The sequence below is a fragment of the Onychostruthus taczanowskii genome, unplaced genomic scaffold (assembly GCF_017590055.1).
Source record: "Onychostruthus taczanowskii isolate IOZ18803 unplaced genomic scaffold, ASM1759005v1 scaffold42, whole genome shotgun sequence".
Lineage (NCBI taxonomy): Eukaryota > Metazoa > Chordata > Aves > Passeriformes > Passeridae > Onychostruthus > Onychostruthus taczanowskii.
Window position 1 is genome coordinate 2,577,013 of NW_024501682.1, and position 16,157 is coordinate 2,593,169.

Genomic DNA, 16,157 nt, shown 5'->3' on the forward strand with positions numbered 1-16,157 from the left:
ATTTGTTGCCTATTTTTACAACAATGGTACAGAAACAGCACATGAAACTATGTTCAAAAATCATTTAGGATCACCTGCAGGTAGTATCCTCCCAAAGAGTTCTGGCAACAACCTGCTAAGTGCTTTATCTGCTAAATCCATATTTCAGTGAAAGAAATTTCGTTGTGTTACATGGTAAACTCATCTATGAGAGGGTAAGAACCAACAAGTACCTCTCTTCTTCATCCTTGCAATGTTAGCTAAGAGATATTCCTTTTCCACTAAACCACACAGGTGAAGACACTGGGTTGACTTCTTATACATGTGCTAAGCATTAAGAATATGAGCCTTTACAAATGCCTTCACACTGATCTGTGTAGGTGTCTGGTGAGTCTGAGGAATTGACACACACATCAAAACTGGCTGGTTTCAGGAGGCTGGATGAATAAATGAATTTGCTTACTAGGAGGGACTCTGTGGTTGGAACTCTTGGTCTGGTGTCCAGTTCTGTCCATGGATAGATCTACTGCCTTACTCTGACCGAAACCCCACAGCTACAGATTTTCTGTCCCGTGGAATTAAGGATCCAGCAACTGGCACCTCTGTTTTGCACATCCTGAAAACTGGATTCATTCAGCAAGCTGAGCACTGCAGGTGTTTAGGTTGCATGTTTGAATTGAAATCACAGCCGAATTACTTTTTGAGAAGGAGAGTAAAAAGGTTATTTGAAAAATAGTGTAAATTGTGCAAAATACAAATATAAAACTTTATACATCAGAGGTGTCTTTAAAATTGGATACTTCATCAGCTGTTTTTCATTAAAATTAAATTTGTATTGTTTCATTGACAACCATTTTTAAAAAAAATCCTAACGTATTCATATTTCAGTTTCTTAATAATATATTATATTGCAATATTGTTATGTTTAAATTCAAAAAATTTCACTCTAAAAAGTTGTTTATATTGAAAGTTATTTTCTTTTAGTTGGATACAAGGAGAACATAGAATCATGCTGAATCTGATGTACCAGTTATCTTTGGGGTATTTATCTGCAGGAAGTGAAATCTGAAAGACTAGGTAGATCTTTAATTTCTTGTACCTCATTTTAAATACATTTGATTTACTTTTGTTTTGTAAAATTTCTCCTTTTTTTTAGAGGGGCACATTATGCTTTCATTTGTCTAAAATGACTAACTGAAATACAAAACTTTTAAACTTATTTTTTTAAAGAAAAATCTTACTTTTTTCTAGAAGACACCCATGAGAAATAAGAAATTCAGTGACTGATGAAGAGTAAACCAGATGTGTTTCTGACAATCTACTAATGTTTTCCAATAAAATTAGTTATCAGGGTTTGACAGGCTGTAATAAAATTATACTGGTATATTATATCAGTTATTCAAAGAAAATGCCTTCTTGGTACTTCTCAGAAGCTGTAATTGGTATGCTGCTGGTGGTAAGTGAAGGTGGCACCTTTAAAACAACTTCTCAGATGCACTGAAAATGGTGAAAGTAAAACTCCCCCATTCCTTTGTGAGCTGGGTTTTGCAATATAACAAATTAATACTATGGTAACTTTATCATCTCTTCAGTTTGAGTGTCTTATACTTTGCTGTCAAATTCAATAATGTATGAGGTAAATGTTGATGTGCTAACAGAGAAATTGCATCTTAAAGTGGTTTGCTAAGTTAAAAATCCTATGGGATGTGGTATGGGCATGGTCAGCTAAGGATTGACAGCTCATGTAAAACACAGAAGGTTGATAATCATTATTTTGAAAGACCTGTTAATCTTATGTGATCCTTCTATACTAATGCTTTCAGCACAAACAAAGGAAGTCAACAAAATACTTATTCCTGAAATGAACTTTTCTAAGGTTTTTACAACACTACTTGACTACCTCTATGGTTTGGTCTAAGTTACTTTCCCTGTTTAAGTGATTATCTCCTGCCATGTAAGCAAAAAATCAGGAATTAAGTAGCTTTTTAAAGTGCAGCTTGGCAGATTCCACCTATTTTCTGGAAACCTCTCTACCACTGTTGCAGTGGTATTTAATATTGCAATTATTATATGTGTTTAGAGTATTTTGGTATAGATATTCCATTGCTTGTATCCTATTTATGTCTAGTGCCATTACAGAATGCTGCTTGACAATATTTGAGATTCACCTTTATCAAGAGTAACAACACTTAATAGTAGCAATTGTTTAATTTCCTCTAATTGAAGTAAGAACTGTAGTATTGCAGATTTGAAATTCTTTTTGCAAACTTGATTCAGAAGACATGTTTTGTTTGAATATTGGTTCTGTGTTTGTATGATGTTTTCTCTTTGTGAGAAGTATAATCTACCTGAGTCATGTTTGATCCCCAGAGTACGATGTCCTGAAATAGTTAACTAACATTAAAGGTATTTAAAAATGAAGTATTAACAGATTGAAATGAACTGCTCAGAGAATATTTATAAAATGTACATCACCCACAATGTGTCTGTCACAGATGGAAGAAACGAATGTATTGACAGGTGTGCAATCGATATAATAAGTTTATAGATCTAAAATCCTTTCCAAGATGCCAGAAATTTACAGTTTGTCTTCAGTATTGGATGTGAATTAGCTTGAACAGAAGCTGAAGTCCCATTAGGCAGCCAATGCTTTATTGTCTGTGTATTGGAAGAAAGTAATTTACTGTGTTTTTCTGAGAATGTGACTGTGAAATTTGTTCCTGAAACATTAGCCAGACAGCATGGTGCAGTTCTAACTTGTGTGTTTGCTAGGAATAAATATATACCACATTTTAATTTCTTTCCAGAATCAATATGCTAGAAGTCATCATATATGATGTGATTTGAGAAGAGCCAGTGCTTGGTTTGCAGTCTGCTTCCAGTCTCTTTAAGTGTACAGGTTATTTCATGTCTTGAGGGATACTGTGCGTGTTTAGACTGGCTGTTTTCATTAAGTCATAAGAAATAGCACAGACTGAAGTGATCTTCTGTGTGATCAGAGAGGTATCTACACAGCCTAAATTTTCAAAGGGAGTGGAATGGCTGGATCTGACAACAGGTTTTCATTCTTGCCGTAGATTGTAAAAGTCACAGACAAGTACTGGCAACCAGCTAAACATCAGTGGTTTTCACATGAGGGAAGAACACCTATTCTAAAACAGCAGGGAAGGACAGTGATTCTGACTTGAACTTTGTCATCTCTCGTGGCCACAAACGTGTTGGCTACATCCCAGAGGAAAATCTCCTCGTACTGGTAGCATAGGTGGTGCTTCTTCCATCAACCTCTGAAATGTTTCTTATTTTACAGGAGAAGTGGTTGGTGTAGTAGGCAAGACAAGATCAAGTTTTTCTTATGAATGTGAATCCTTGTACCAAATTCACACTTCACTGTTCTTCCATCCAGTACAAATCATATTCTTGTAACCATGTATATAGGGCGAAATAAATTTTGGAAACCACCCTCACTGTTTCAGCCAATGTGCATGTACACCAATTGTTTTGCTCGCAAATGAAGCTGGGAAATGATGATGCATTATATAGTAACTTTCTTGTTTTTAACAATACAGATAATGTAGTGGCTGAAGCAGTAAAAAGTGCTTACATACAGTAGACAGCATTTTTTCATAATGATTTATTTTTTCAGGGTGTAGAATACAAATTGGATAGAAATTAATTGCTAAAGTTGATTAAGTGTAAAATTAAATTTAGTATGGTTTAAATGCAACAGTAAATTTGATATACTAGACAAGCAATTTAAAGAAGCCACTGGTTACTTAGGGTATGGTTTCAACTTTATAATAAGATTTTATTAAGGTTCATTGGTATTTCACCTCTTAAGAATGTCTCCTCAAATTGAAATGCTGATGCTAAGGGAACGTATTTATTATGGTGATGCTGCATTATGGAATTTAACTGGATAACTGCTGATGATTGTTAAGTACTCTGTGTGTGTGTATATGTTTAAAAATGTACAATGTCTCTTTTAAACATTGTGCAAGAACTACACAAAGTGAGTAATAAGTGTTTTGTCCCATCTACCTTTTGACAGGAGACTTAGATGACAGAGAACAGGCAAAGCTGGAAGTAAAAGTATGGGATCCAGATAGCCCCCTTACTGACCGTCAGATTGACCAGTTTTTAGTTGTAGCACGGTAAGATTAAAATCCTCTCATAAAAAATCCTTTTCCTTTTTCTACTGACTATTTATTCCACTATATCGTGATACTCATCCTGTTTGCCATTTTGTGAGCCCTTCTCTTTCCCACAGTTAGCTAAAATTGAAAATCAGACCATGGCCATTTGTATATTTATTGGAGCTACCAATATGGGAGACAGAAAAAGAAAGTGAGTTTTGGAATAATGATATACTCCCTGTATTTCAGGTTATAGTAGAATTTGATACTTTGAATGTAGATATCAGTTTGCTTTTCCCTCAGAGTAAATTATTTCAGTGCTAATAATAATACAGTCTTGTGTTTTACAGTACTTGGAATTTCATTGTGTAAAATGGAAGTTAAGAGTAGAAATAAAGAAAATGTTAACAAATTAAATGGGTACAGGACTTGCTACGTATGCATGTAAGCTGAATAATTATTTTGGATGAATATTGAAATAAAGTTTTGAAGTAATGTATTTCATTAACAAAAAAAATCAAGTCAGCTCAATTTTATAAATTAACCTGATTATGCAGATTTATGAAGACAACATTAAAGTGCTTTGAATGAATGAATACCTTTAGAAATTATTTATCTATTTAAAAAAAAAAACCTTCCAGAATTTGTAGGTTTCTTACTGAAGGACAATTCTACATTCATAGGATACAGCAGGTTTTGCCTTTCCTGTAATTCATAGTTACAAAGGTACAGTTTTAATGATAGCAGAGAACACAGTTCACATACGGATTCTACCCTGAAAAAAACATCTCCTGTATTTTCTGTAACCTTCTTGCAGAGTGTAATCTCAAATCTTCTTAGGCAAATAATCCTTTTACATGGGTTTTAGTTTTTGGGATTTTTTCTCTCCTCCCTTTTGAAAAAAAACATTTCAGGAAGAAAAAAAAAATTGCTCTATATTTTCCAGTTAATGTGCATAGTGATATGGGATGCTGATTTACTCATTTGCAGTTCATATGCTGATTGGCTTGATTGTTTTCCTTACTCGTCCACTTGGAATGTTGTATCCTTTCTATAAAGTACTAAAACTATTTTTTTTTTGACCTGCCCTTGTTGAATTTTCAAGGAAGACAAAGGGGTTTAGATGTTAACAAGCGTTCAGAAAGTTGCAGGGTCTGGTAGATGTTCCACAGCACCCAAGAATCTGAACTACTTTTTCACCAGCAATATAATACCTGGAGATGTACGACCACTTTACTATGGTGTGCCCTGAAGAAACATCTGTATGAAGACTGGGAAATTTGGAAGAGTTCATTCATTGCTTTAAAAATTCCTCTATTCACTGTTTCTCAGCCACTCTGGGGAGCTGAAGTAGTATTCTGTGGAGCCAAAAATGTTTCCTGAGGAATGTAGCAGTAAGCAGCCTCCTGGGAAGCAACAGAGAATAATTAAATACATAAAGAAGAATATCCTTTTCTCCTCCTGTTGTTTAAGACATTCTTTGCAATGCTGCCCCCTGACCAAGACTGCATTTATTTTAAAGTCAATACATTTCTGTAAAGATGGTTTCTATTATAGTGGATCATGGCTGATTAATTGTTACTATCCAAGGTTTTGGTGTACTTGGATACCACAAGAGTAATACCTGATCTGTAATCAGGTATTACTCAGGTGCAGCTTTGTGGATGTTCTTGCACAAAACTCCATTCATCTTTAGAAGTTACTTTTCAACTGATGGAAATGGTTTCCAAGCTCCTATATACTTGTTTTCACAGGATGCTCTAAGTGGCTTCTGAGACAGATTTTTATGAATTTCTGGAGAAATAGCTCTATGATGAGTTGGTGTCAGCTTTCAATACAGTGTGTTGTGTGGTTACAGGATTTATACTGGGGCATTATACAGGAGCATCAAAAGTGGCTTGAGAAACAGTGGAGAGCTGGTATTATGATGTGGTGAACAGTGCTTACAGACACCTCTGCTAACCTCAGCCTAACTGTGGCTCACTAGGCATTGGCTGTGCCTGGTGGATTTGCAATTGGAATGATCTTTCTCTGGTTATGTTTAGTTCTGCAAATTTGAAAATATGACAAGAATGATTTTTTTCTTAAATACCTTTACTGGTGTGATTTTCATTAAGTATGTGTATGCTATTGTGTTTGACATTTTAAAAGCATTTTCAAGTGATCCTTTTCAGATGCTGTGTTAAAGGAATTGAGTATTTATTATCTTTTTTTTTTTTTTTTCAGTCTGATCTGGTTGAAAAAAGAGTTGCTTTTGTCCTTGAATGCTTTAGCTTTTTCAATCACACAGGCAGCTTTGTTGGTTTTTTTTTTAGAAGGTGTTTAAATACTCTTTTTATTTATGTTGCCCATTTACAAGTATATTTATATTTTTACCTTGGACACGTAGCTTTCCCAGTCTTACAAGGTTTGTTTACTGTCTCAGGAATGAGAGGCCTTTTCTTCTACATGTGTATGCCTGGTCAGTCTGGGCTTCTCACTAAGCCCTACTATTCAATAATTTTGTGGTTAGAAAGGAAGAAGACTATGCCTATTCTGTGCAGAAATTAGAGGTAACAGTGCCCAAAATATGCTGGACATTTGTAAAAAGGTGGAAGGATCCATAAATTTGGCCTCCTCAAGTAGTTTTGCCTGACACACAAATCTTGAAAGTACCTTATGGTGCTACTGAAGCATAATTTGGGTGAAGACTCTCACTTGAACTAGCAATAGCATCTGTTAGGAGAAGCTTACGGCCTCAGACTAATGTATTCTGGGTTTGAGTTGTCTTTTGGGTGATTGTCCTGGTTTGGGGCAAATTTGGGAGAAAGCCTCCAAAAGGGGGCCCTTCCAGAAACAAACCCACATGACCCCTCCCCGCCGCAGTTCGGGAAGGATTCCTCGGAGAGAAGTGGAAAGAACCTGTTTATTTAACAGGCACAGCACCCCCCAGCACGCGAAATAAACAATACCAGATGACAACACTCTTTCACTGATCTGAAAAGGATGACAAATTCAGAAAGTCTCTCCTGGGAGTGGTTGCTCTGTTTTCAGTCCCTGCAGTGCTGGGGATAGCTGCTGCAGCCACAAGGTGCAGACTCTTGGTGTTTCCCAGGTCCCAGTCCAGAGCAGGTTTGAGTGGTTTCAAAAAAGGGAAAGAAAAACAGTCCAGGGAAAATTCGGACTGCCTAGCTAAACTAACTAACAAGCAGGAGCAAAAGCAAGAGCAAAGCAGGAGCCAGAGCAAAGCGAAAGCAGGAGCAAAAAGCAAAAGCTGCCCTATGTACTGGCCTGTCTGTGTTCCACCAACTGTGGGGGAGTGAGCAGGCTGATAACAAAACAAAACTTTGCTCTTCAGAGCCAGTCTTGAAGGCACAGAACACAATAACCAGCATAAACAGAACAGACCACTGGGGATACAAGCAGCATAATGTCACCTTAGGACAGTAATGTTTGTCCTGTGACAATGAAAAGTCTAACAGCATCTTCTACCGCATTCAGATAAGATACAACTGTACCAACCAGTTTTCTTTCTGTCCTGTACATTGGCCATGTTCTGTGTCTGCCATCCTCAAAGGACAGGAGTTTGAGAAGCTGCAACAGCCATTTAGATCTGCCCACATTAGCAAATAGTTCAGTATAGTAAAAATGGATTTGTAGAATGGAAACGTTTGGTGCTGAGGGCCTAGTGTCCACACTGCACATTTTGAGCAGATTTTTTTTTTAGTCATAATTCTAATCAAGTCCTTGGACTACATATCTATGAGTGTGTGGAATTACTTCTAACAGGAACCCAGTTGGGATGCTATGAGATACTTTTTTTGTTGTTGGTTAAAATGAAGTAGATAAAATGCGGGGTACAGCGTTCCAAATTTGAACTGATTTAGATGCACTCTGTTTCGTCCAGTCATCAGTCTCTTATAATTTCTAATATACAAGCAGTACTTAATTTCATTGCCACATCTCATGTTCTTTTTCTTATTCTGTCCCAAGCTGCACAGTGTTAGGAAATAGAAGCGTTCCTATTGTCTGTATAATATAATAGTCCCGTCTTTTTTTGGTTTTTCAGAGTAAATATCCTTCACAGTCTCAAATGCAATAGGAGGTGTGGGCTGTGGTCTGGACAGATGCTGAGAGCTGATGAAGAACCCCTTTTTTTTTTTGCCTTTTTAAAATTTTCTTTCTATCTGCTAATTTGGTCTACAATTCATTGCATGATACATTTTTGGTACATTCTAATTCCATTTATGTGCTTCATGATTCAGAGAAACCATTAAGACTGTAGTTCTTTTATTCTGCTCCATCTAACTACATTACCAACAAAGTCTTCTGGAAGGAATATATGTCTAAATGAAGCTATTTTACCTAAATTTGTGGTCCCAATCTATTCCCAACTAAACCAGAGTTTTGAAATCTAATTAAAATAGCCTTGAAGCATTGCATCTCCACCTTAAAATTTTGTACTTTGATTTCTATGACATTAAAATGATGTTACATACCTCTATCTGACATATTTCTCTTCACTTGAATGCCTGCTTATTTTTTGATGTAAAACCATAGAAGAATGGAAAATTACTTGTTAGTCATGTTAAATTAGAGCTTGTTTCTTCCTGTGTTGTTCCCACTTTTCCATTTGCTCATGGACATTGATTATATTAATTTTCTGTTGGCTACTATGTTATAAGTGCTCACACTATGTTGGTGTATTTGGAGATGTTCTATAATTGTTATATTAATTTATCTTACAGTGGGGAAGGGAACACAGTGCAGCTTCAGCTGGCAAGGTGTCTTTCATTATACAGAGGAGAATAATGCATTCATTAACTGAGAACTATAACAAAAAACATTTACAGGTGTGATCAAAAAGTAGTGCTTTGTTCTTGTGAAGTAATTCATTGTAGTCAGTGGCAGTAGACCAGATTCCCAAAACTCATAAATGAAAATAAATACATAAAAGACATTGGTTTGCAGTCTTCAGTATTACAATGCTTCTGGATTCTCTGGAGGTGCTGAGAAGTAAACGGAATTGAAGTTCATTAAAGAGGTAATTAAATTTAATGGCAGAATTGCAACATAAAATTATGCAGCAAAAATGGTGAAAAATCTTGATGCCAATTCTGTGCTCACAAAAGTGGATGTTTGCTAGCAAGGTGAATTACAACATCTAATGGCAGGCAGATGGTTTGGCAGTAAAAAGGAAAAATATGTTCACATCAAGTTTACCAGGCGTATCAAAAATTCTGTGTGTCTGCCTGTCTATCATGCCTGGCTAGTAGATGTTTATTCTTTTGTGTTTTTTGTATAACTGTACTTCTTGACCCAAATTCATTTGAAAAAAACGAATTCAGACTTGGAGCTGAATTTCTTTTTGAATTTTTTTTCATGACCTTTGATCTATTTCAGTATAAAGAATAAATTTCCATAGCAGACTTTTCATAGACCTGCTTTTAGGGGGCTGTACATCTCCTCCTGTGTGACTGTGAAATTGCAGGATGGCATAGAGATGATGCCTTAAATAACATCCTGTGAATTAAACTACTTTTATCTATTGGATTCTATTTCTGTTGAATAAGAAAGATTTCACATATGTTTCATTTCTATTCATATAGCAATGAAATGTATCATACATCTATATATCAGGCCATGCTTACTCTAACTTTCAGAGCCTTTCAGCAAAATAATAGTGGCAGATGACTTTTCATGTTTCTCATGCCATCTCCTCTTGTGCTGTAAATACCTGAAGTGATAATAATGAAGCATATCACTGTACACTTGCTTAGAAATGCAAAGAAAACATATTTTTTAACAGCGTCATTTTACTTTGAATATATTCTGCAGGTGAGATTTTGCAGAATTGAGTAGTAAAAATCTCAGGTGTATTTTCAGTTTTAAATTACTGTTTTGTTTCTTGCATGTGTCTTCACTGAAGATTTTTTTTTCCTTCTTTCCAATATTTTAAGTATCACAATATTTTCTTAAAGACTCAGATATTAATTGGCTGGTTTTTAAGTTCAGACCAGTCTAAGAGGTAATTTTTTAGGACTGTTTCTGATTTAGTGTGAAGTGGATCATTGGAGTAAAGACAAGGAAAACGAAAGGTTTCCATTCTTACTATGTAGAAAACCACCAAAGATCACTTAATTGTTTTCCTCAAAAATATTAGCTCAGAGGTGAGGCATAGGTCTCATTCATTAGTGTGCAAGTATCTGTGGAGAATTGTGGTTTTGCAGATTTGTGTATGCACCGATGTGGCTCATGTGCAACAGCTTTGTCCAGAGTATACCCACTACTTGTGAAAACAGACAAGCAATATTAAAAAAAAGTGAACAATTTTGAAATAAACATCCTCAGATTGAGAAGGATGTATATCTCGTCTGGATTTTCAAGAGTACAAGGTAGAAAGAAATTGAGGGTTACTTGCCTGCATCCAGAACTTTCTGGATCTGATTTGATGCTGGACTGCTGTTGCTATTGGGAGATGCAGAGGCTTTTTATCCTGATGTAGAATTGCAGTGGTTCCAGATTTTCTTTGGTAAATAATAGCCCTTTTCATAACTAGGTACTGATGAGCTGTAACATCTTTGGAAGCTTATTTGGACAGTCTCTTGTGTTTTCTGCTTCTTAATTTCTTTGACTACTGATAATATTTAATATTATGCAAAAATTTGAACAATTGTTTCCTTTAATTTCTTAGACTTGAGCTATTAGTAATTTGGACAAATATATTTTCTGTGTTCAAAATCTAATAAATTTTTCCTGAATGTAGGGCACACAGGCATAGCAACTGTGGCGATCTCTCAAGTTTTTTGGACACAGACCTTGGTTTTTTTTTTGCTAAATACGTGGATTTATTCAATAATCTTAGATCCTGGCACTGGACTATATCCATTTGTTTTGTTTGTATGGTTGTCATCTGCAATCTGTTATAAACCTTCTTAGTTCTACTCTTTAAGATAATTAAACCAAGGAAAACCAAATTAAAGTAACACTGGATCATTTGGTCTAACTCTTAAAGCTCTTACAGCTGCCTGATGATGCAGGCTGTACAGAGAGTGATCTCCCTGCTAATAATATCAATTGTTTGTCTTGTCCATCTCTCTGCCACCCTTGTAATTCACTGTCTGTGTGACTTTTTGTCTTTAGCTTATTTTGGAAAGTGTGGGGAGTGTTGGTTTCTGTTTGAAGTTCAAGTATTTTAATTACACATTGAATAATTCATAAGTAGCTTGCTGAGCGCAGTTTTTTGAGTTGTCAGTTTATTACTGTTATTATTTAATTAAATATAATTTAACTATTTACAATTACTCTTTGAATTGTATAAGCTTAATAAGACATTAATATTGAAAGTTTGTTAAGAAAAGTGAGTGGTTAGGGTGTGACTGTTTGGGTTGTGTTGGCTTAATATGGGTTTTATTTTAGGTAGATGAAGACAATACTGTGTCTTCTGGAAATGGCATGTTTAGTTATGTATTTTGTTCCTTTTCTAAAACAATTGAATGGTGTAATTAGAAAAAAATCATGCAAGGAAAAGTGACAAAGGTAGATTTTGACCTTTGCATCAATATATACCTCATATCTGTATTTTTAATTGAAAAACATAAAAAGTAAGGTATTTTAATGATTTCTAAAATTAATATTGAATTTGGATGTGAATTGAATAGCTAGATTATATAAAACACTGTATATCACTATTTAGTTTTGAACCTAGTTACTATTTAACAACCAATTGCTCTAGAATTTCTACACTTAGTTGGAAATTCACTGTTTTTCAAAGTTTGTATGGAAAGGAGAACTACAAGTTAGTTGGATTTCAAGAGAGCCACAGACATGCACATAGCTCACATCTCCAGACCCCCCAGTTTGTGTGCTGTACCATCCACACCCCCTGTCCTGTCACTATTGACATCCCAAATGGTACACAGCCTGCATTTTTTAATGTGGTATTTGTTTTGTTGTTCTTATTATTATAATATTTGTTCCATTATGTTTGATGCTGTATTTATTATTTTATTCTATTGTTTTCATTATTTTATTTTGTCTTTGTGTGTTTTATTTATTATTAATTTCTTTTGCACTCGCATACTCCAAAATCCAGCACAGCATTCTTCTGACAGTTGCAATCTTGCCCTACTCAGTGCAGCATTGGAAGCAGTGCCCACTGGTGCATCAGTTATTCAGAATTATTATTACCTCTCTATCACTTATTCAGAAATATTAATAATAATAATAATGCAATAATTACATAATTATATTATTGTTTATATTGTCTCTTAATTTTGACTTTACATTCTGAGCAACAAAATACTCTTGGGCTCTGAGTCAGCCTCAAAAGTTTGATCTGCCAGTGACTGTGAGAACATTCTTTGTAGTGTTCATAACATACTCAGACTTTATTTTAGAAATGTGGTCAAAAGAAAATAATTTTAATTATACAAAAGAAAGATAAGCTAGCAGGTAGCAGCAGAAGGGAGGTGCAGTCATGCCACATTCACTGGTTTGAGCAGTAGGGACAGAAGGATCACAGGAAAGACTGCTTAGCTACAGCCCTTATCAATGCCAGCATGTTGAAAGGGTTTGACAGACTGTCAGGAAATGTGTTCATAATAGAGCCTTATTCTTGGGAGTGATTTGTGCACAAATACTGTTTTATGTACTGCCAAGCTTTGAGGGAAAAAAAAAAAAGAAAGTAGAATATGTGTATGTGTTCTCATCTCATATTTGCCATCTCCACAAAGGAGGGAGCAAAGGTTGTGTAAAAACATTTGAATATCACTTATTTATTCCACAGCCTTTAGAAGAGCTGCTAATACCAGGGGTCTGGTATTGCACTGCTGTTAAATCTTAACTTGTAAGACTGTGGCAGCAAATACTGAAACATGCATTCAGTAATACATTTTTTGAGATTCAAGATAAAATTGCAGTAACATACTTTATTATCAGTTTCTCCATGATCATTTATAACTTCAGTGAGTTAAAGTCTTGGTGCACATTGTTTTACTGTTGAATATCAGATTTATAGGATACAGCAAAGTGTGTTTATTTGTCAGTGACATTCACCATTGGTATAATTCTGCACTTGTAAGTCGTGTGGGGTGTAATTGTGCAATAAATAGTTTTTTTCTGAATGTACCTCAAGAGTCATTATAGAAATCCAGGTACGGGAGAAACTTCTTATCAGTTTAATGATAATCTTTGTGTCACTGCATTTTTGCTCATTTCCTGTATGATATGCTGGGCCCAGTCAAATTCTCTATGCAGCTTTTCCATCACTGTGCATGATACATGCACAAGTACTTCCAAGAAATATTCACTGCTCTCCAAGAAATGTTTACAGTTTAGAACAGTCTAAGTATAATAGATGCTATCTACAATTCATCAACAAAAGTGGAAAAGAAAGTAAAGTTTTGGAAAAAATATGTCCATTTCAATAATGGAATGCTTTAATTAAGTAGGTTGCGAGATCCATTTATTTCATGATTGCTTGAAACTTGTGACAACACCAGGAGTTTTGGGGGTACCTTAGACGAAACTGATACACTTTTTTTGGCTCACTGCAATGAAAGGTAGGAGACGGGAGTAGAAAACATGTACTACTGAAGTGAATAAAATGTTTTTAATTTCCTCATGGGTACATGGTGAACCCCCTTTTTAATTTGAATTATAATTTTTAAGCACTATTGTAGCATTGTAATTTTGGAAACAATAGTCCTGACTGTAAACCTCAAACTGTGGAGAACCTTTGACTTTATAATTAATTGAAAATTCTATACATTAAGAGGTTGGTACATAAGAATTCTCTGAGTATCTTTTGTTTGAGCTGCTGTTCTTATATGTACGTTGTTAGTTTTGGGGGCAGAAGGTCAGAGTTTTTGCTGCAGTGTTTAGTGATTTGTCTTTATCAAGTTGTTCTTTGTTAGCAAAAATCTGAAAACTTAAAAGTAACAGTATGTGACTTCCATGTCTAAAAGGACACTTTTGTAGACATGACACAGCCTGATATTTGAGATTACATCTTTCTGTGTATTTACTGTTGCTCCCGCTCCTGTGTTGCAGTGCGGTTGGCACGTTTGCTCGAGCCTTGGACTGCAGTAGTTCTGTCAGGCAACCCAGTTTACACATGAGTGCAGCTGCTGCTTCCCGAGACATCACACTGGTAGGTGGCTTCTTAAACATCCTACAACTTCTCTGTCCATGAATTCAACACTGGTACTCCAAAGTCCCCATCTTGAACCTGTTGTCTTTAGATACCTGCAAGTAAGGGGTGTGGGTGTGTAGGGGGGTGTGTGTTAGAAAATCCTGTGTGTTTTCTTTAAGCTTCTCAGTGCTGCCCTTGCAATCACAGTGTGCAACACTTGGCTTTAGCTGTGGATCACCCACAGCTGTGGATACCCACATACCCAATGGATAATACACATTGTATAGGGATTCATTCAGGGCAGTGTCATTTAAAGTATGTGGTAATAAAGCTGACTGAAAATTGTGTGGATTAATGCTTTGTACTTACTGGATGTATATGTCATCATATTTTCTAAAAGATCAGCAATCTGATTTTGTAAGCATATTTTTTAAGAACATTTTAATTAGCATATTCCTACTATGTTTCCTTAGTATGCTGTTCACTGTTAATGTAAGCACCTGCATCTTTTAGAGAAAGTGAAAAATATATTGATTACAGGTTTGTTTCTGTATAATCATCCTAGCTGAGATGAGAAGGTGTGCTACAGTAAATCAAGTATGCCAGGAACACTATGTGAGACCAAAAATATTACTGTTTCAGAGAATCAAGTTGGACTTAGATTTCCAAAGGCATAACTGTTGTTTTATTATTTTAAGTATTTTTGTATCTAAACACCATCACATAGTTTAGGCTAAAGAAGACCTGCAATTTACCAGATACTGGAGTATTAGAATTAGAGGAAACTCAACAAAACTAACAGATTAGTTCAAAATAGCTAAGGCACTGCCTTATAAAGTGAATAGAGAGCTCCTAGAATTCAGTTGCACAAAATTTTGTGGGAATGGGCAGTACCAGCAAGTTAAAAAAGGTTAGAAAAATTGTGTAGCCATATAGGCCATAAATTAGTACTGAGGAGAATAGGGAAAGGTGTACCTTCTAAGTGTCCTCATTCTGAAGCTTTGTAGGTGCTGGTCAATGAAATGGGAATTTACCTCAGACTGTGATTAGACTTACCTGAATATTTTATCTAATATTCCTTGGTGCTACTGTAAGAGACACAATGCTTAGTTCAATGGGTGATTGGTCTGATTCAGTGGGATAATTCTTGTATTTCAGATAAAATAATTTTTTTAATTTTGATAATAAAATTATTTAATTTATTTTTTAAGTACACTTTTGCAGTGTACTTATAAGTTATTGAACAGGAAACTGATTTAGTTTGGACTATGATAGCTTCATAAAGGCAGGGGCAAAATGTAGTGTTTTCAGTAATACTCAAAAGAATTTTCTGTTTCACAGTTGCTAATACGACTTCTACCAGCACAATTCTGTTCACATTAAATAGTTTATTTTGTTCATCAAAATAGTTCTTTAACATTTTTCATTTTATTAATATTTTGTTGGATTAAGAATTTCTAATAAATTTCGCATATTGCATATCCCTTCTTTATTTGCATCCTGTATTCAGTGTTTAATAGAGTAGATTTATCCTTTTGGCAATTTCTTATTTGAAAGTACATGTGCAATGCTGCTAATAAAAGGATACTTTGAGTGCCATGTTAATGTTTCTCCATTGCAAATGATCCATTAAGTTCCATTACACTTAATGAAAGACATATCTTATAATGAGGCATCAAAGGAGCCACCCTTGGCTTAATTATTGTGTCTGTCTCTTCTCATTTTCCTACCCCCTCAGCTTTTTAAAACCCTACTTTTTTAGCTTTTTGGAAATGTACTTCCTTCTAAATTAAGAAAAGACATATTTGTCATTATAATAGTTACTTTTTCAGACATTTCTATGTTAATTGGGAGCATATTTTCAGCAGCAAAGTTAGTAGAGACATTTGCAGAACTTGTGGTGTCTCATTTATACTTTGCATATAGATGCA

The 16,157-nt window shown here is 35.2% G+C and overlaps 1 protein-coding gene across 1 annotated transcript in view; it reads left to right on the forward strand.

The window, feature by feature from the left end:
- MTA3 (metastasis associated 1 family member 3) overlaps positions 1-16,157 on the forward strand; it is a 132,877-nt gene that overhangs the window by 49,160 nt on the left and 67,560 nt on the right. Inside the window, exons 7-8 of the mRNA XM_041413555.1 lie at positions 4,028-4,130; positions 14,145-14,244. Of these exons, the coding sequence (XP_041269489.1) occupies positions 4,028-4,130; positions 14,145-14,244 (203 nt within the window). The remainder of the gene's footprint in view (positions 1-4,027; positions 4,131-14,144; positions 14,245-16,157) is intronic.